Here is a 21,186-nt window from a genome sequence, read left to right on the forward strand (position 1 = left end):
ATGCCCAAAGTCACTAATCATCCGAGAGATGCAAATCAAAACAATGAGATACCATCTCACACCTGTCAGAATGGCTGTCATCAACGAATCAACAAATCACAAGTGCTGGTGAGGATGCAGAGAAAAAGTAACCCTTCTGCACTGCTGGTGGAAATGCAGACTGGTGCAGCCACTGTGGAGAACAGTATGGAGTTTCCTCAAAAAATTGAAAATGGAATTTCCATTTGATCCAGTGATCCCGCTTCTAGGAATATATCCCAAGAAACTAGAAACACCAATCAGAAAGGATATATGCATCCCTATGTTCATAGCAGCACAATTTACCATAGTTAAGATTTGGAAACAGCCTAAGTGCCCATCAGCAGATGAGTGGATTAAAAACCTGTGGTACATCTACACAATGGAATACTACGCTGTGGTAGAAAAGAAGGAATTCTTACCATTTGCAACAGCATGGATGGAACTGAGAGCATTATGCTAAATGAAATAAGCCAGTCAGAGAAAGATAAATATCCCATGATCTCACTCATTTGTGGAATATAATGAAAAACATAAACTGATGAACAAAGACAGATCCAGAGACAGAGAATCATTGATCAGACAGTCAAACTTCAGAGGGAAGGTAGGGGAGGGTAGGGGTAGGAGAGATCAACCAAAGGACTTGTATGCATGCATATAAGCCTAACCAATGGGCACAGATACCAGGGGGGCGAGGGCAGGAGTGGGGAGGGGTGGGAAGCAATGGGGGGGGGGATAAGGACACATGTAATACCTTAATCAAAAAAAGAAAAAAAAAAAAGAATTGCCCTGCCCCAAATGTCAGTAGCATCTTACAGAGAAACACTATTCTCTAAGATAATCATTTGTTTTCTCTTCTCTACTTTGGATTAATATTAGACATCTGGTAAATTCTTGGTCATTTTGTTAGCTGCTGAATAATCTCTGCCCTGAAGGAGTTCTTTAGTAGAGATGGTTGACTTCTCTAATTTTTGAATTAGTATGTCTAACAAGTTCTTAAGTGATGTGTGAAAAGAATAACAATATTTTCATTTTATTTGAAATCTTTTTTCTTGATTTGAGAGAGAGAATGAGGGAGGGAGAGAGAGAGAAACATCTATGTGACAGTGAAACAGTGATGGGCTGCCTCCTACATGCCCCCTGATTGGGAATCAAACAGGCAACCATTGGTGCCCAGGACGATGCCCAACCAACAAAGCCATACCAGCCAGAGCTATTTGATTTTTATATTTCTGACCAGGGATTGAACCTACAACCTTGGAGTATTGGGACAGTGCTCTAACCAATTGAACAATCCAGTCAGGGCTTGAAAAGTATAAATATTTTTGAAAATAAGAAATATCTCTTAAGGTATAGAGTCAGTGAGAGATTTCTTTGAGGCTATGTAGCTTTGACATTTGCATTGTTTTGGGAATTAGAGGGAAGACTGCCCATCATGAGGCTCAGACAGGAGATAATGTATACTATAGTCAGGGAACTGCAAGTAGTTTGGCACTATTAGGAAATAGAGTGTAAATTAGAGTAGCAGTTGGAGAGGTGATATATACCATGTGAAGCTTGGTCTTTAGAGTGAGAGGGGTTATCTGGGATGCTAGTTAATATGCAGGTTTTTAGACTACTTTACAGAGAGTCTGACTTGATAAGGGTACAGTCTGATATTTTCTTTTTATTTGATCGCATTTGCAAAAAAAATTCAAATTGAATTTTGATAATCCATTAAAGGTTGTGATCTTCAATTTGGAAAGCATTTATTTAGATTTTAAAGCAGCAATTCTCGCTTTAGCATGCATCAGAATAACCTGGACAGGTTATTAAGAGAGATTTGTGGCTCCTCCCCCAGAGTTACTGATTCAGTAGGTCAGGGGTGGCGCCTGAGAATTAGAATGTCTAACAAGTTTTTAAGTGATGTTGACGCTGTTGGCCCCAAGATTGCATTTTGGGGACCACTCATTTATAGAAGATCGGCTGTAAGGATAAATTTCCACTGGGATGTACTCTGTGAGGTCAAGGGATTTTTGTTAGACTTGTTCACTGTCTGTTATCAATGCCACTAACAGTGTCTAGCATAATTATATTTAGGATGTATGACTTGATGTGGAGAACTCAGTGAGCTCAGTAATTACTTTGCAGTAGTGCTGGTGGGGAGTAAAGGACTTGAACCAGGGCCATAATAGCAGAGGTAGATTGGAACAGTGCTTTGGAAAGGAAATTGACAGTACTGATGGCGATTTGGGGTGGATTCTGACTCATAGGTCATTGACTTGGAAGGTTAGGTGAGTGGTACCCAGCATTAGCAATACATAATATATATTCACTTAGAATTTGCCATTACCATGGATGCTTCATGAGGTGGGTCACATTGCAGTGGGTAGACCAATTGGAGATGATAAAATTAAAGCATTAAAATTTTAAAATATGGTTTAAATTTAATGCTTAGTATAGTTTTTTCACTTTGACTTTTAGCTCACAGAAGCTAGTTTTTTTGTTTGTTTTTATCCTCACCCAAGGACATGCTTAGGGAGAGGAAGGCAGAGAGAGAGAGACAGAGACAGAGAGAGAGAGAGAGAGAGAGAGAATGAACCAAACATCTTAGAGAGAAACATTGATCAGTTGTATTCTTGTATTCTGTATGCGCTCGGACCAGGAATCAAACCTGCAACCCAGGCTTGTGTCCTCACTGGGAATTGAACCAGCATCCTTGATGACACTCAACCAACTGAGCCACTCTAACAGGACAGAAACTACTTTTTATGGAATGCACTAAGTGCCTATTTGCTACTGTGTGCAGTGTTAGGTGGCCACTTGACAGAGATGGATCAGGCACAACATGGGCTCCCAAAAAGTAGTCCTTTGTACCTTGGGAAGAACCCTAGCTGTTTTTAGTCTGGGACTTACAGAGACTTAGATTTATTAGCTGGAAGTGAGTTTAGATGTATAATCTAATTCAACTTGTTCTCTTTTAGATGAGGAAAATGCTCAAGAAAGATAAATTATTTGCCAAAGCCAATTAGTGGCCAAACCAGAACTAACTGGGTTCCTGACTTCTGGTGTAATGCTCTAATATTACCATAATTGTAATTTTAATAATTAACATTTATTGAGCACTGACTGCTTGACTGTGAGAAATGTTTTACATAGATAGCTTATTTAGGCCTCACAACAACCCATGAGATAGATACTGTTATTGTCTCTTTAAGAACAGTCTTCAGGCAAGCCTAAATACTAAACCTGATAGGGGAATGGTTGATCTGGGAAATTGACCTTTACTTTTTTATTACGTCATTAGAGGTGTGCTGGAATTGCTAGTAACATATAGATACAAATCTAGAACAGGTGGAGGTGTCAGGAGATTATAAAAATCCCTATAAGTATGGCAAAGGGAGCTTCTTGAAGGATCTGATAGAAGCCTCTCAGGTGATTTAAGCAATATCCCAAGATAAGATTTTGGGGAAGAAAACAAAGTGTATGTATATGTATATGTATATGTATATGTATATGTATATGTATATGTATGAACAAAATGACTGAATTAAATTTCATTATATGTTTAAGGGATAGTTTGTGACTTTTTATTAAAATTTTTTTAAGTTGATTTGAGAGAGAGAAAAAAACCCCACATTGATTTATTGTTCCACTTTTTTATGCATGTGCCCTGACCAGAGTTCTAATCCACAACCTTGGCATATCAGGATGATGCTCTAACCAACGAGCTACCTGGCTAGGGCTAGTTTGTAACTTTATTTGCCAATTTCTTACAAGGGTTGAGGCTCTCTAGATTGAACACAACCTAATAGAGAAGAAATGTGTTAGGGAGAAAGATGGAATAGTTGTAAATATTTTCTTTTCCTTCTTTCTTTTGCTCACTTCTGATTTTTTTACTTGGTCACAGAAATTCTCTTAGGGAGCGATGAGAAAAATAGAAATGGCTAAGCAGAAAAAGATTGTCAATCCTTGTCATAATGCAAGAGCTCAGGAGGGGAAGTTGAAGAATTGTGGAGGGTTAAGAATACCTCTAAAAGCATTAGGCATTTTTCCCCCCCTCTCATTATGTAGAATTAGAGAGATGGAAAGTTGGGCTTCTCTAACTTGAGGATTGCCTTGTTAATGTTTCTCATTGTTCAGATCAGATAGGATGTATTTATGTTTTGTATGCTATTTAAGAGTTAGAAAACATTGTATTAAGGAAAGATTTCCATGGAAATAGTTAATAATAGATTTAGTATAGAAAAGGATTTTCTTTGATTACTAAAAATTTGCTTATATGAAATATGTCTAATAATTAATGAATTACCATAGAAAGTTTGTTGAAATATAAAAAGAAACAAAAAATTATTTTGTACTCTGAGGTAGCAAAAATGAGGTTAGATACCTAAAAAGTTAGTTTTTATTGATGCATACACTTGGGTAAAAAAGATTTGGTTGATTTTTGTAGTTGTATCAGTTTTGAAAATGGAAGGATTTTATAAACAGACTAATAAATAAAATACGTTATGACCATATGTCCAGAGTTATCTTCCCTGACTTTTACTTATAAATCTTTAATGTTCTTTGTCTTAGCTATGGGAGAATAAACTAATGCAGTCTAGGGCAGTAGATGGATTTCATTCAGAAGAGCAGCAGCTTTTATTGCAAGTTCAACAGCAGCATCAAACCCAGCAACAGCAGCATCACCATCACCACCACCACCAGCAAGCTCAACCACAGCCTACGGTACCTCAGCAAGCGCAGACTCAGCAGGTCCTTATTCCTGCATCACAACAAGGTGAGGAGACGAGATATGTTTTCCTACTTGCAACTTGGAGATGAAATTTGTCATTTTCAAAGAAGAGAAATACTCTGGGTTTCTCATTTCTATTGGTTGAGGAGGGTATATATGTTTGTATTAACATAGATTTGTATGAAATGTGGATCCTGTTTATATAATAATGATATAATGATAAATAAGTAATTCACTAGTTACTTATTAGTGAATAATAAATTCACTAATTGAAAGCCTAACATATTCAGATAAGTCTATTGATACTTTCTTCTGAAAAGGCTACATAATGGTGGATTTCCTAAAATAAGTCAGATCTGTAAAGGTTTATTTACTGTTTCATTGTTTTATGTAGTTAAAATCATGGTCAGCTTTCTTTATGAAACTGATTTGTTCCTTCAAAGACATATTTGAGTTTAATCTTTGTAAATAAAAGCATCTTTGTAAATAAAAGCAAATATTAGAAGGACTTAATTAAACATAGAGGATTTTTATAACTATACTTTGGCAATATGAAATTTCAATTTCTTAGTAATTATGTAAGTCTAAATAGAATTAGATTTCTTTTCAGCGAAGAGTGGATATATAACATTTTAATGTAAGAAAAAACAAGTATTTACAGATTGTGTCCATACTGCTTTGTACTCTGCAAGTCATTTTATAGATTTTGTTTCATTGAAGCCTTACAAAGGCTTTGTGAAGTAGCTCTTACAACATTTCAAAGTTGAGGAATATCTGAGCCTTGAAAAAGCTAACAAGCTTGATTGTTACATATAGTAAGTATTTTTGTCATGACAAATTGTAGAGTAGTCCTCCCTTATAAGCAGTGTTGCTTTTTGCAGTTTCAGTTACCTGTGGTCAACTGTGGTTTGAAAACATTAAATGGAAAATTCCAGAAATAAATAATGCACAAGTCTTAAATTGTGTGCCGCTCTGAGTAGCATGATGAAATCTCGAGCTGTCCTGCTTCGTACTGTCTGGGATGTGAATTATTCCTTTGTCCAGTGATCCATGCTGTATATGTTGCATATGTAATAGCTCTCTCAGTTATCAGATCATATCCCCCTCAGATGAGGGCAGACTACTGTATTCTGTTATAAAACCACCCAGGCATTCCAATGTTGTAAATCTTGTTATTGGAGAGGGGAATGAAGGTAAATGAAAATATTATTTTAAGGTAAACTGTTTAGTTACCTATTTACCTCATTTGAGAATACAGTGGGGCCTTGACTTACGAGTTTAATTCATTCCGAGACCGAGCTCGTTAAGGAGCTCGTTAACTCAAATTACTCTATCAACTGAATGCAAAAAATCCGCCGAGAGACAGCTGGTATCTCAAAAAGCTCGTTAGTCGGGACACTCGTAAATCAAGGCCCCACTGTATATAGATGGTGATGCATAGCAGAAATGTCTATTTGGGTTATTTTAATGATTATATCAAATAAAACTTCTAATACTTGGTTTTATTCTATACCTTGCTTCAAATACTTTTATCCTTTCAATCTGTTTTGATGACTGTTCCTCCTATTGCCTTCAGCCCTGGCACTAGGATTTTAGGTCATCATATATTAAAATCTGATTTTCTTCACTCAGAGAATATTAGGATGATGGGATTATCTGTTTATTCTCTGAAATTTGCGGAATCAAACACTTAATTCCTTTTACACTTAAGTAATGTTGCCATTATTTTTGATTTGTATTTTTCAGAAGTTGATGGAAAAACTAAGATTCTTGCCCCTGTCAAATTGAGAGAAAAGGGCTATGTAAATTAAAAAAAAATACACACCTAATTCTTTAACTTTTTGAACTCACTCTTAAAGGGTTAATAACTCATTTCAACAGTTACATTATGTCAATAAAATGGTTTAATGCTAAGTTAGCAAGACAAGTTTAACAAGTTCAAGTTTAAGAATGCAAGAAATGTATATGTTTAGGTTATAGGTAGGTATCTCACTACTTGTTCCCAGGTTTCCTTGAGTCCTTTGGTATAGTTACTTAAATCTTTTTTTTTTTTTAATTGCTGTTTTCCAGTAGAAGGTGAGTAGTAACACAGTTGTTTTTTACCATAGAAATTTATGACATTCTGAGATATCAGATGGTTGAGTGCAGTTGTTTGAAGACAATGTGGAAAGCATTAAAAAAGTTTTCAGCATTGCTTAGTGTTCTTATGATTATGAAATAGCCTCATGGTTCCTTGTTCACATGTATGCTTGTGTTTTTAATAGCCGCAGCACCACAAGTTATTGTTCCTGATTCTAAGCTGATACAGCATATGAATGCATCAAATATGGTAAGAGTCAGAACATAGCACTATGTTTGGCTCAACTTATTCTAACTGAAATTGTGATTATGCCTAAGTAGATTGTATATTGGCAAAGTTTATTCAAGGCCTGAGCAAAATGGCTGTTTTATTTGGTTTCCTAAATACTGGATTTAGAAGTAAATCTAAAGTTTAGCTTGCTACTTGGAACTTGAGAATCATAAAATCTTGAGAGGGGAATACCAAAAGAGTGATGCTTTGTGGGAGCTATTTCAGTCCCTGCTATTTTTGGAAAAGAGATTTAGGGGACCTACCAAACTTATTATGCTAATTATAGTTCATTTGCAAAAGATCCATTGTTAAGATCTATTAATTGCAAGATGTCAGGAATGCTACGAATTAAAAACTTAAAAAAATGTTTAGGTACTTCAAAACACTATTTTTAAGATCAAGCATTTAAAAAATGTTAAGATTTAACGATAGCATAGCCTAATAAGTTTTATTACAATATACAAATTACTACTTTAAAATGCATTTTAACCAGTTGCAGTTATTATACACTAGAGACCTGGTGCACAAATTCGTGCACGGGTAGGGTCCCTCTGGGTGGCCTGCAGGGATCTGGCCGAAACCCACAGTCCAACGCTGCCTGCAGCTCCTACTTGCCACTCCTGCTCATTCCGGTCCCACTGTGCCTGCTGAGATAGATGGGGAGAGGCTCAGTCTACCACAGCAGCGCTCGCCAGCCATGAGCCCTACGTCTGGTGCCCTCCCAAGGGGAGTGGTCTGCGGGATTGGGCTGAAACCAGCTCTCTGACATCCCCTGAAGGGTCCTGGATTGTGAGAGGGCACAGGCCAGGCTGAGGGACCCCACCCGTGCACGATTGGGCCAGGGAGGGCTCCAGGGTGTATCCACCCCATCTCGCTCTGTCCCGATTGGCTGGACCCCAGCAGCAAGCTAACCTACCAGAGGATCTGCCCCTTGGTGGTCAGTGCACATCATAGTGACTGGTCGACCAGTTGACTCTCTGCCCCCTGGCAGTCAGTGCATGTCATAGAGAGCGGTTGAGCAACCTTAGCATATCATTAGCATATTATACTTTGATTGATTTGGTTGTTCTACCATTTGGTCTATTTGCATATTATCCTTTTATTATATAGGATTATTACATAGGATTAGACTTTAGATACTTCTAATGGATATCCACAGAACTTCAAAGGTTGTCAAGTATTCAAATTTTACTTAGGGCAGATAATATTTTCCATCAAATGTAGTAGAGTATAGTAGTAAAATTGAAAGACCCCTCCCTTCAGATCCTTGAAAAGTCTTTATTTATATCCTTAAAGATTAAAAATAAAAATAAAACAGTAGAGTAGTTGTTCTAGAATTTTCTCATAAATAGCTTTTCTTTGTTTAAAATATATAGATTGGCCCTGACCAGTTTGGCTCAGTGGCTAGAGCAGCCGTGGGCAAACTACGGCCCGCGGGCCGGATCCAGCCCGTTTGAAATGAATAACACTAAAAAAAAAAAAGACCGTACCTTTTTATGTAATGATGTTTACTTTGAATTTATATTAGTTCACACAAACACTCCATCCATGCTTTTGTTCCGGCCCTCCGGTCCAGTTTAAGAACCCACTGTGGCCCTCGAGTCAATAAGTTTGCCCACCCCTGGGCTAGAGCGTAGGCCTGTGTACTGAAGAGTCCCAGGTTCGATTCCGGTCAAGGGCATGTACCTTGGTTGCGGGCACATCCCCAGTAGGGAGTGTGCAGGAGGCAGCTGATCCATGTTTCTCTCTTATGGATGTTTCTAACTCTCTATCCCTCTCCCTTCCTCTCTGTAAAAAATCAATAAAATATAAAAAAATATATTAAAATATATAGACTGTAAGTGGTATCTTAGCTGTGGCATTTTATTCTTCAACTTAGCCAAATCTTTAATTTAAAGGTTAGAATCATTATTTAAAAAAAAAAAATCTATTAACCCAGTGCTAGCAATGATATGTTTTTTTTCAGATCCAGTTTTTTTATTTTTATTTTTTTAAAGAAAAAGCAATATTTTAAAAAACGATGTAGATTTGGTGAGTGATGAGTAGTGAGCCTCAAAGCTCAGTTGTGATTTATAGGCCAGATAGGAAGCAGGGTTTACCTACTAGACAAATGACTTCTTTATGTATACCAGCCTTATAAATTCATAACTTGGCAGAATTGCAAATTGCACATGGAAGTAGAGATTGTGATTTTAAAATTCTCGAAAAATCAGGGATTCCTATTTGTGTTTTCAGTTCAAGTTGTTGGCATCAGTTTTTTTGTATGAAAATCATACAATCCCATGCCTAGTATTTCTCACAGGAATTTTTATTATTTGAAAAATATTTATTTTGAATCCAAGGCCCCAAATTAACCTTCGCCCTTAAAAATAAAAGTCTCACTGTGGGATTCATATTGCAGGTAGTACTATTGGGATTGTTTCCTAGAGAATAATTTATGTCATTTTAAAACAAGTTTGGTAAAAATCACTTGTAGTAGTAGGCTCATCTAATTTTGAAGATTTTTTTTGGTTTTGTTTTGTTACTCCTCACCCGAGGATATTTTTAGGGAGAGTAGAAGAGAAAGGGAAAGACAGAGAGAAATATCGATGTGAGAGAAACACATCTATTGGTTGCCTCCGGCACAAGCCCTGACCAGGGCCCAGGCTTGGGAGGAGCTTGCAACCAACGTATGTGCCCCTGACCAGAATCAAACCTGGGACCCTTTGGTCTGCAGGCCAACGCTCTGTCCACTGAGCCAAACCAGCTAGGGCTAATTTTGAAGATTTTTGAATACTGTGGGAGAGAATGTGTTTAAAGAAACCTGGGCAAAGTCAGTGGCCTATCTCTTAACTGATTTTGTTACGCCTCCTTGATTCTGCAGAGCATGCCTATTTTTAGATCAGAGTTCAGAAACTTCCGTCAATAAAATGTATTAGCATTTATGTTGTGTATTTCAGCATTTTACTTGATGTTTTCAGTATTTGCTCCATGTATTTGGCATGTTCTGAAGCATAATCAGTATAAGCTTTTTACAAATAAAAGTGTTTTTTAAGAGTTTTTAAGAGTTTCCATTATTATTTCTGATTTAAAGATATCCATTAAAACAGTTTTGATTTTTTAAATACATTTTTTATTATTGATTTTAGGGAGGAAGGGAGAGGAAGAGAGAGATAGAAACATCAATGATGAGAGTGAATCATTGATTGGCTGCCTCCTGCACGCTCCACATTGGGGATCGAGCCCACAATCCATGCGTGTGCCCTGACCGGGAATCGAACCATGACCACTGAGTGACGCCGGCCAGGCCCAGTTTTGATTTTTTAAATGACTCTGCTTTGGAAATGAACATAAATAATAATCATGTAATTTTGTAAATATATGGTATAGTGATATTAGGTAGAGCACTATTTCAGAGAACTTAGAAAACTACTTTATATCATACCAGTTTTGCAAGTTATTTTTTTTTAAATGATTGCTCTAATGCATTATTTATGGTAGGGATACTTCATAAAATACAGGAAGAAACTTTCGGTAGAGCATTGATAAAAGATGGTTTCTATGTGGTACATCACTCAACAGATATTTATTAATAGCAACTTAAATGTGCAGAGATTTGTGCAGGTGGCAATTCTGTCATATGCTGCATGGAAACTACTGTCAGTTTGCCTGTGAAGGGAGATATATTAATCTTATATGAATTATAGGCAATTAATATTTCTCAATAACAAGTGGTTGTTAATATATTCCTAAAACGTAAATTACCTTTTATTTGTCTATACAGGCTAGATTTATTTGAAATTGGGTAATTGGATATCCTGCATTTGATAAAGAGAACTTGGAGGGCTATAGCTGGATTCTAGGAACTAGTGGGAATTTCAGACCTAAGATGTCAAAATTACGTAGGCCTATCAAGTGGCGACAACAAGCATATTTTCTTGGAGAGCTATACCTAGAGCCTAGACTAGATAGTAGTTGTATCATTAACCTACTTGAGAATAATTTTCCAAGTTTTATTGGCTTCTGCGTTAGCATCTCCTAGCCACAGTTCTATTTATTTCTTAAAAAGCTTCTATTCAAATAGAGGTGTTTCTAAAAAATGTATAGATTAGATTGGGTTATATGAAAGCTTGGTACCTTTAAAAAATTGAAGGGGGAGGGGAAAAATCTACCTATATATAATTATAGTGAGGTACATGGAAATGCTTTGAGCACAGAATTGAAAAGCAGACTATTGTGTGATTCTTTTGGAGGAAGGGGAGACGTCTCTAGGAGCAATAAATCAAGAATTTCTCCTGAATTTAAAGAAATTCAGAGTATAATTCCATATATAATTTTTAATCCTCACCCAAGGATATGTTTTTATTGAGTTTTATGTTTTTTGTTGTTTTTTTTTAGAGAGGAAGGAAGACAGAGAGAGAAACATTGATGTGAGAGAGACACATAGATTGGTTGCCTCCCACACATGCCCCAACCAGGTCAGGCATCAAACCTGCACTTGACCAGAGAATCAAACCTGTAACTCTTTGATGTGCAGGCTGATGCTGTACCCACTGTGCACACCAGCCAGGGCTCAAGTATGTTAATTTGCAATAAGGTTTTGGGAATAAGGAATCAGAGTAAGAAAGGAGATACTGGAATGGATATTTCATATGTTGAGTACAGCATTATTAGTGTGGGTGAGATTTATTTAGAGCACATTGTCAAGGGAAAAACCAATTACATTATTCTACTTGATTTAAGCTTGAAATAATTAGGTAGGGCATTTAGGCTAGGTGGTCTTTATTGTACCATTGTCAGTACTTTTCATTTTAGTAAATATTAAACGATAAACTTTAAATACTGTTAAAATATGCCAGAAATAAACTGAGTTCCTGTTATGCATATAGGTGGTTTTGATTTTTTTCTTTCTTTATTTTTTTCAGAGTGCTGCTGCTACAGCTGCCACCTTAGCACTCCCTGCAGGTGTGACTCCTGTTCAACAGATACTAACAAATTCAGGTAATTAGAAATAGTGGAACCATTATATATGTATAACTTTGTAAGACAGAAAATCTTATTATTTCTTTTACCATTTGGTTTAGCTTATTAAAATAAGATTATTCGAGGGCTATAGCACATATACCGTATTATTGCTGAGAGTGCAGTACAGAAGATGAGAACTGTACTTGAGTTTTTGATCCTTGAATGAGAATTCTATTATTGAATGAAGTATGATTGTATAGAAATGCTTATTTATTTAGTTTTTTGATAAACTCATTTAACCTGCCAAATAAGTTAAATTTGAGTCATTAGAACTAATTTGTGATATCAAACTAAACACTTAATGCTTATGGTATCTTAACAAGTATATTGCATTCTATTTTACATAGTATCTCTGTGTAGACTGACAAAATTTACTGGGATTTTTGGAATATTAATGTTTGAAGAACTTACATGGACTTTAAGTATTTTCTCTATAATCTTAATTATGTAATTTCTTGTTATTTTGTTAATTTCTATATTTGTGAAGAACAAACTAGGGCAGTGATGGCGAACCTATGATACGCTTGTCAGAGGTGACATGTCAACTCATTTTTTTGGTTGATTTTTCTTTGTTACATGGCATTTAAATATATAAAATAAATATCAAAAATATAAGCCTTTGTTTTACTATGGTTGCAAATATAAAAAAATTTCTATATGTGACACGGCACCTGAGTTAAGTTAGGGTTTTTAAAAATGCTGACACGCCGAGCTCAAAAGGTTCGCAATCACTGAACTAGGGGCTTATCTTGCTATATCTATATTTATAAAAGCCTAAGTAACCGTTACGACCGAATAACAAAGTTGACCTGTAGCTATGATGTGCACTGACCACCAGGGGCAGATACTCAATGCAGGAGCTGTTCCCTGCTGATCAGTGCACTCTCACAGCCAACCTCCCACAACTGGCCAACCTCCCATGGTTCCTCCTCGATTGCCCTGATCGTTGACCAGGCTGAGGGACCTCACCTGTGCACGAATTCGTGCACTGGGCCTCTAATATTTTAATAAAATATAATTGTTCACTTTTTTTTCCCCAATTGTTCACTTTTTAATTAATTCAAGATTCTGGGTCTTTTAAAACATCATGTAAGAAAGATTCAGTTTTGTATGTATAAGCCAGTCATGCTATTAATGTTTTGTGACAATGATAATTGGTTCAGCAAACTTTAATTATCTTAAACATTTTTGAAGCTAAATACTATGGTGCTTTGGTTCAAAATATTAATGAACTATTATACTTTAAAGCTTTAAAAATGAACAGCCTTGAAATGTCTGATATGACATATTGCTCTCATGATTCCTAACATGTTAGCAAAGATAATGTAAGCTTTTAATCAACTCATAATTTGCTGTTAGAATTTTGTTGGAAGACAGCTTTGTAAGAGTGATAAATAAGGAAAATAAAACATTTTAAGCAATGTATTTGAACATGGATGGAAGTCAGTAGTTAAGGATTATAGTTTACTGTGTTTGGATGACAGCCTTTAAAACTTAGTCGTTTGACTTGATAATTTCAAGAGCCTTTGGTGGTTAGACATTCACTATGAATTCATGTATTTGAGACAATAACTTGAAATACATACTTTTTGCTTTAGGCCAGCTTCTTCAAGTGGTCAGAGCAGCCAATGGTGCTCAGTATATTTTTCAGCCTCAGCAGTCCGTGGTTCTACAACAACAGGTTATACCACAAATGCAGCCTGGTGGAGTACAGGCTCCTGTTATACAACAGGTAAAAGAATGATCAGCATGGGTTCTTTTTTCTTCTTCTGTATGAATTCTGTAGGTGGTTCCCTTCCCTTTTTTCATAGCTTTATCTACACAAATTCTTAGACTCTTCTGCAGTATTACACACCCTGTCATTCTAAATTCTTATATAAGTCACAGCTTAATTTTATTCAGTATGTTTAAGACTAAATTGATGTTATCCCTATTCACCACTCTCTATCTAGCCTCCTAAGCTAGTTATTCATCATCATTCAACAAGCATATACTGTATGGCTATAAAATAGGATTTCTGCAAGGGACTGGAGATTTAGGCATGAACAAGGCAGGCATGAACCTGATTCATGATATCCAAAGTACCACAAAATCCTACCAATTTATAAAAGTTCTTTCTTTTCAGACTGCAGTTTTAACATATGTACAGTTTCTTAATATGTTTAAAACTAGCTTTCTCAGACTCTTGTTGTTTCCTTAGTTCAGGCTTTCATACTTTCTCCCTTAAAATACTGTATCAGGTTAATGATGCGAATTTTTTTCAATAGATGGAGTTACATGTGTTGATGTATATGCGATTTGATATATATGCCATTTTGTTGTATTGACAGCAAGCTTCAGAACTTCATATGGCAAATTTTCTGAAGGTGTTAACATCATAGATATTTTTACGCTTAAAAATGTCGAATTTTGTGCCAAAAAAAGAGCATTTGCGGGAAGTTTTAATTCATAACTTTACTAGTATTTTGAAGAAAAGTGCTGCTGAAAGTTTTCGTATTCTTTGGGAAGCTTATGGTGAACATGCTCCATCTCAAGAAACTTGTGAACACTGGTTTAAACACTTTAAAAGTGATGATTTCAATGTGAAAGACAACGTCCAGGTCAATCGAAAAAGTTTGAAGACCAACAATTACAAGTATTATTGGATGAAGATGCGTGTCACACTCAATAACAACTTGCAGAAAGATTAAACATTGCTCAGCAAACAATTTTCAGTCATTTACAAGCAATGGAAAAGATTTTAAAGGAAGGAAAATGGGTGCCACATCAGCTGAACAAAAGACAAATTGAAAACGAAAAGTCATCAGCAAAATGTTGCTTCAACAGCACGAAAGTCTTTTTTGCATTGAATTGTGAGGGGTGATGAAAAGTGGATTTATTTTGAGAATCCCAAATGCACAAAACCATGGGTTGATCCAGGTCAACCATCAACATCGACTGCAAGGCCAAATTTAGTTATCTGCCTGGTGTTCTCGTAACATATCATCCTTCTGTTACATCTTCTATCTTTTTGAGTTATTTCTTTGTCTGTTGCACTACTAATCTGTAAACTTCTTAAGGGAAATACTATCTCATTATTTTTGCATTCCTTGAACCTAATGGCAAGTAGTTGCCATTCAGTGCTTTTAATTTATCACTAGACATTATCTACTTACTATTTATTAACTCTAGTTATAAATGTGTTCATTGTAACATACAATTAATATTTGTTAATGTGTTCTATTTTAAAAATATTTTTATTGATCTCAGAGAGGAAGGAAGAGGAAGAGGGGGGTAGAGAGAGATACATCAATGATGAGAGAGAATCGTGGACTGGCTGCCTCCTGCGTGCCCCACACTGGGGACTGAGCCTGCAACTCGGGCATGTGCCCTTGACCAGAATCGAATCTGGGACCCTTCAGCCTGCAGGCCAATGCTCTGTCCACTGATCCAAACCAACCTAGGGCTATTAATATGTTCTTTTAAAGTTGTGGTTTATTTTAGAATCTTAGAATGCAGAAGTTGGAAGGAACTTTAGAAATCATCTGATCTGGTAGTTATCAGCTGTGGATACATGATTAGGAAGATGAAAAGATTTTATCTCACTCCTATATTACATAATAAAACCCTAATCTGCAAATTGACTGAATGGAGGAACAACGGGTTGCTATGGGGGAGCACCGCTCAGCCAGAAGCTGGGTTCACGGCTGGTGAGCGCAGCAGCTGTGGTGGGAGCCTCTCCTGCCACTGTGGCAGCACTAAGGACTCCTTGGGGGATGTCCGCTTGCTGGCTTAGGCCCACTCCCTCCAGACATCCCCTGAGGGTTCCCGGACTGTGAGAGGGCGCAGGCTGGGCTGAGGGTACCCCCAAAACCCCCAGTGCACGAATATCGTGCAGCAGGTCTCTAGTTAAATCAGAATATTAGGCATGGAGCGTGCATATCAGTGTTTTTTAAGCTACCAGGTGTTTATAATTTATAGCCGGTGTTAACACTGATCCTAGTCTAATAGTAAGGTGACTACAGGCAGTCCTTGGGTTACTTCGGACTCGATGTACATCATTTCTTGGTTACGTTGCCATCTCCCATTTACAGTATTTATTTAAAAAAAGTTTCATCATTTTGATGTATGTACATATGTACTTTATGTTTTTTATTATTTATTTACCACAAGTAAAGGTCAGGAATTGTTATCTTTCTTTTAAATTTTTTTTACTGTTTCACTTCATTACTGCTGTGTATGTGCTCCATGTGAGTGACGTAGGTGCTTATGTAGGTGGGTTCCGACTTAAGACTTTACGTCGCGCCGTAGGAATGGATCTCCAACGTAACCCGAGGACCTACTGTAAAGCCAAGAGAAGTTAAACAGCTTGTCTCTGCTACATCTATATCTGTGATCTTATATAAAACTTGAACTCAGAAGTTCATATTTTCAGTGCAGGGTTCTTCATAGAGAGGCAGTGTAGCATCATAATAAATTAAGAGAGAAGTAGAAGCCTAGGTTCACATTTTGCCTTTTGGTGACTACAGGCTTAGAAAGTTACTAAACCTCTCCCTACATCAAGCAAATAAACTACTAACTTGTGTAACTCTTGGCCTGGAATCTGGCATTAAAATGCTTGACAAGTGAAGTAGTTATCTGCAGAAAATCTTTTTTCCTAAGAAATTTGAATTGTAAAATGGAAAATTAGTGGATCAGCACACTAGTGAAATATTTCTTTGTGCCTTTCTAGTTTTAACTATTTATGAGAAATGGTCATTTTTGGTGTTTCTTAAGCATTTGTATACCAAGTAATGAAACAGCTCCTTGATCCCTTTAATTAGTTCCTAACATTTGGTTTTCTTTTCCTTAGGTTTTGGCCCCTCTTCCTGGAGGGATTTCACCACAGACAGGTGTCATCATCCAGCCTCAGCAAATCTTATTTACAGGAAATAAGACTCAAGTTATACCTACAACAGTGGCGGCACCTACACCAGCACAAGCACAGATAACTGCAACTGGCCAACAGCAACCACAGGCCCAACCTGCTCAACAACAGGCTCCATTGGTATTGCAAGTTGATGGAACTGGGGATACATCATCTGAAGAAGATGAAGATGAGGAAGAGGACTATGATGACGATGAGGAGGAAGACAAAGAGAAAGATGGAGCTGAAGATGGGCAGGTAGAAGAGGTAAGTTTCTAGTAAAAGACTTGAAATTAGAAGCTATGCAACCATTTCTTCTTTTACGTGGTGCCAAACTTGAGTTATATCCTATTTTTTCAGGGGCTGTTAGGCTACATTACAACATAGGATTTTAAATATAGTTAGATTGTTCTAACTTAATAAGGTTTTATATTGTTCTGGTTGCATTTATCTTTATAAAATATTGTTCATATAGCTGTTAATAAAAATGAATGTATACCAAAGTAAGTTTTATTTATAAAGGTGATGGAGACTGCAAGTAATTCTAATTCTTTGGTTTATGCATTCATGATTAGGCTTACATATAAAGACATTGGTAGAACAGATAGTTGTGGTTAATCTCTTATTTCAGTAATTAAAGGGACGGCAACTTTTGGGAAAAAAGGAAACTTGAGAAAAAAGCTAAATGTGGCAGATATTTTTCAGAACCTCCTTTTGGTCCACATTCCATAACATTTCCTTCGATAACCTCTTCTATTCTTAGTGTCCTTCCTCAGTTGAACATCCTTTCTTATTTATCTTTTACTTATACATTAGAAGCATATAAATCCTTGTTTTTCTGTGTTGTAGCTTAGTTTTGTTCAAGGTGTTTGTCTTACCACTATTTTAATTGTTAATTTCCCTCTGCAGCCTCAGATGTAATTGTCTTGCTTATCTCAGTACAGCGTTCTTCTAAACTGATATTCTTCTAAATACTATTTTTATTGATTTTAATTTATTTTAAATACTGGTTCAAAATATTAATGAACTATTAGTATTTTAATAGTTCAAGGCATGCCTAAGGATTTTTTGTAATATATACAAATGAGTTAAAAATATTTTAAAATATAAATATCACAGTGTCCACATTCAGTTAAAAAAAATCCCATTACTTACTTAAAATCCCTAATCCTCTTCTTTTCACCATCTGAGTAACCATGCTCATGAATTTTGTGTTTATCATTAACTTTCCTTATATTTTACCATATGCATTTATATTCCTAAAGAGCATATTGCTTAATTTTGCATACTCATTTATACCTGTAATTATTTTCACTGTTGAATATACCATAACTTTTTTTAATTTTAATTTTTTAAAATGTTTTTATTGATTTCAGAGAGGAAGGAAGAGGGAGAGAGAGATAGAAACATCCATGATGAGAGAGAATCATGGATTGGTGCCTCCTGCAAGTCCCCCACTGGGGATTGAGCCCACAACCTAGGCATGTGCCCTTGACCGGAATTGAACCTGGAACCTTTCAGTTCGCAGGCAGATGCTCTATCCACTGAGCCAAACCGGCTAGGGCTCTTTTTATTTTTAATGTGATGACTTGTATCTACTTGTTTACTGTTGTAAAATATTCTAGTATGTGTCATCTGGAGACACATATGCAAGAGTTTTTCTGAATTGCCGAATCCTAAGGCATGCACATCTTCAACTTTACAATAAAATGCCAGCTGTTGTACTAAGAATACTCCTGCCATTCATTATATGATGGTGCATGTGTCTACACATCTTCACCATACTTACTATTGTCAGACTTCTTTTGCTAGTCTGGTAGGTAGAAAATGCTGTTTCATTTTGGTTTTAATTTGCATTATCTTGATTTCTGATGACGTTTAGCCTTTTCAATTCTTTTATGTGTTCTTTGTATACAGTCAAATCAAATATGAAAAATGACACTTTTTCTTGCCTTGTTGGCTAAGCCCTCCAGAATGATACTTATTACAATTGGTGATGGCAGGCACCCATATCTTAATATTAAAATAATCCTTTTTATAGTTCACTATTAATTATATTTACTACTAGAGGCTCGGTGCACAAAATTCATGCAGGGAGGGGAGTGTCCCTGAGCCTGGCCTGCACCCTCTTGCAATCCAGGACCCCTCAGGAGATGTCTGACTGCCACTTCAGTCGAACATCCCTCTCGCAACCCTGGACCGCTGGCTCCTAACTGCTTACCTGCCTGCCTACCTGATCGCCCCTAACCACTCACCTGCCTGCCTGATTGCCCCTAACCGTCTCTGCCTTGGCCTCAGCTGCCACAGCTTCGTCTGGAAGGATGTCCGGAATGACACCTGGAAGGGCGTTCAGCTGTCTGGTCTAATTAGCATGTTACGCTTTTATTATTATAGATAGGCTTTTTGTGGATATCCTTCATTAGGTTAAGGAAGTTCCCTTCTGTTCAGATTAACTAAGAGCTTTGCTTTGTTTTCTAAAGTATAATGATTGATGAATTTTATTAAACACTAGGTAGTCATGACTTCTTATTTATAATCTGTTATTTTTGATGAATTGCATTCATTAATTGTTTTTCTATTTTGTGTTCCTGGGATAATACAACTTGATCATTACATATGACTCTTTTTATGAATTGCTAAATTCCCTTTGTTCAGGACTCTTGCAAGTATAATTATGAATGACACAATCTGTAATTTTCTGTTCTCATACTTACTATTTTCTTTCTCCATTAATTAGAAATCTGAGTTGTATCTTTTATCTTCTGCCACAACTGAGGTCAAGTTTAACATAGTTGATCATTGTATTTATGATCTTCTTGGTCTTTAATTCTTTTTGTTTGAGTCTAGTCCCGACCTCCCCCCCACACACATACTCACTCACTTTAAATCTAATGGTTTAATTAATTATACTCTAAGCCTTCGAGGTCACAATGGTAGATATGCTTATTTGTGTTTAAAATCCTAGTCCCTAATGTTAAGACAAACCAGACGCTAGCCTATTTTATAGTGCTTTTCCCCTGCAATTTCACCATTGTTTTCTCTTTTTAAACCTAAGAAAGAAGATCCATGTCTAGACATATATATTTTTTTAAATATTTTTATTTCTGAGAAGAAGGGAGAGGGAGAGAGAGATAGAAACATCAATGATGAGAGAGAATCATTGATCAGTTGCCTTCTGCACGCCCCACACTGGGGATCGAGCCTGAAACCTGGGCATGTGCCCTGACTGGGGAATTGAAACGTGACCTCCTTGTTCATAAGTTGATGCTCAACCACTGAACCAATGCATCCAGGCCATGTCTAGACATATTAAACAGCTATTACAGAGAATTATGTTGAAAGAATAAAGAAAATAAATCATTTTAGATTATATTAGTAAGTTATAGCTTAACTATTTTAATTGTATTTAATTTCTTGCTGGAATTTTAGTAGCATTGGTTAAGTCAACGCAGCCAATTAACAATATGTTAGTGATATACATACGTGTCTGTCAGGCCCTTAGTTCTCAAAGAACATCAAGGTCATTGTGTTTATTTTCATTGAATATTAGAGTTCTCAAAACACATCATGGTTATTGTGTTTATTTTCATTGAAAATAAAGGGCCCTTTGCTAATAATGCATGAAGTATGAAAAAATAAACTTTTTATTTGTAGGAGCCCCTCAATAGTGAAGATGATGTGAGTGATGAAGAAGGACAGGAACTCTTTGATACCGAAAATGTGGTTGTATGCCAATATGATAAGGTAAGGATTTTATCATCAGATTTCTGACATTTTTTTCTGTTGTGATTACTTCCCTAAACCATCCTTTCTGCCTTGTTCAAATATTTGGGCAGCTGATTGATGCCTTTTATGTTCAGTATAAACAATGTGAATGAATGAAAACATTGTTATAGTTTAGTAGAAAATAGACTGAGAAATTAATACACTGAGAAATTAATTTGTGTAGCTTTATATTTTAAAAATAAGTTAGGAATGAAATCTTGGAGAGATTTGTTAAATCCCAACTTGTTAACAAAGTAAACAGAACTACTTTTGAATTGTCCTTTAACATGAACAATAGCTCAGTGGGATAATTCTATTTTTTTATTTAGTCTAAATTACCTCAAAACTAAAAGGTTTTAATTAAATCTCTGCAACTTTTTTTAGTACTAAGGAAAGAACTAGGGTAATAAGACTAATAACTAATAAACATATACCTTCTTATTGAAA

At 36.2% G+C, this 21,186-nt stretch overlaps 1 protein-coding gene and 1 non-coding gene across 2 annotated transcripts in view; both read left to right on the forward strand.

Moving 5' to 3' along the window:
* GTF2A1 (general transcription factor IIA subunit 1) overlaps window positions 1-21,186 on the forward strand; it is a 47,250-nt gene that overhangs the window by 15,495 nt on the left and 10,569 nt on the right. The window contains exons 3-8 of the mRNA XM_070415549.1: window positions 4,576-4,780; window positions 7,000-7,064; window positions 11,990-12,065; window positions 13,688-13,821; window positions 16,921-17,241; window positions 20,629-20,718. Of these exons, the coding sequence (XP_070271650.1) occupies window positions 4,576-4,780; window positions 7,000-7,064; window positions 11,990-12,065; window positions 13,688-13,821; window positions 16,921-17,241; window positions 20,629-20,718 (891 nt within the window). The remainder of the gene's footprint in view (window positions 1-4,575; window positions 4,781-6,999; window positions 7,065-11,989; window positions 12,066-13,687; window positions 13,822-16,920; window positions 17,242-20,628; window positions 20,719-21,186) is intronic.
* LOC139001466 (small nucleolar RNA SNORA79) lies at window positions 6,284-6,427 on the forward strand. Its single transcript, XR_011470033.1, has one exon. It is a non-coding gene; the product is annotated as a small nucleolar RNA SNORA79 (small nucleolar RNA).

Source organism: Myotis yumanensis, unplaced genomic scaffold, assembly GCF_028538775.1.
Source record: "Myotis yumanensis isolate MYYU_CA2020_CCGP unplaced genomic scaffold, mMyoYum1.0.hap1 SCAF_1, whole genome shotgun sequence".
Classification (NCBI taxonomy): Eukaryota; Metazoa; Chordata; class Mammalia; order Chiroptera; family Vespertilionidae; genus Myotis; species Myotis yumanensis.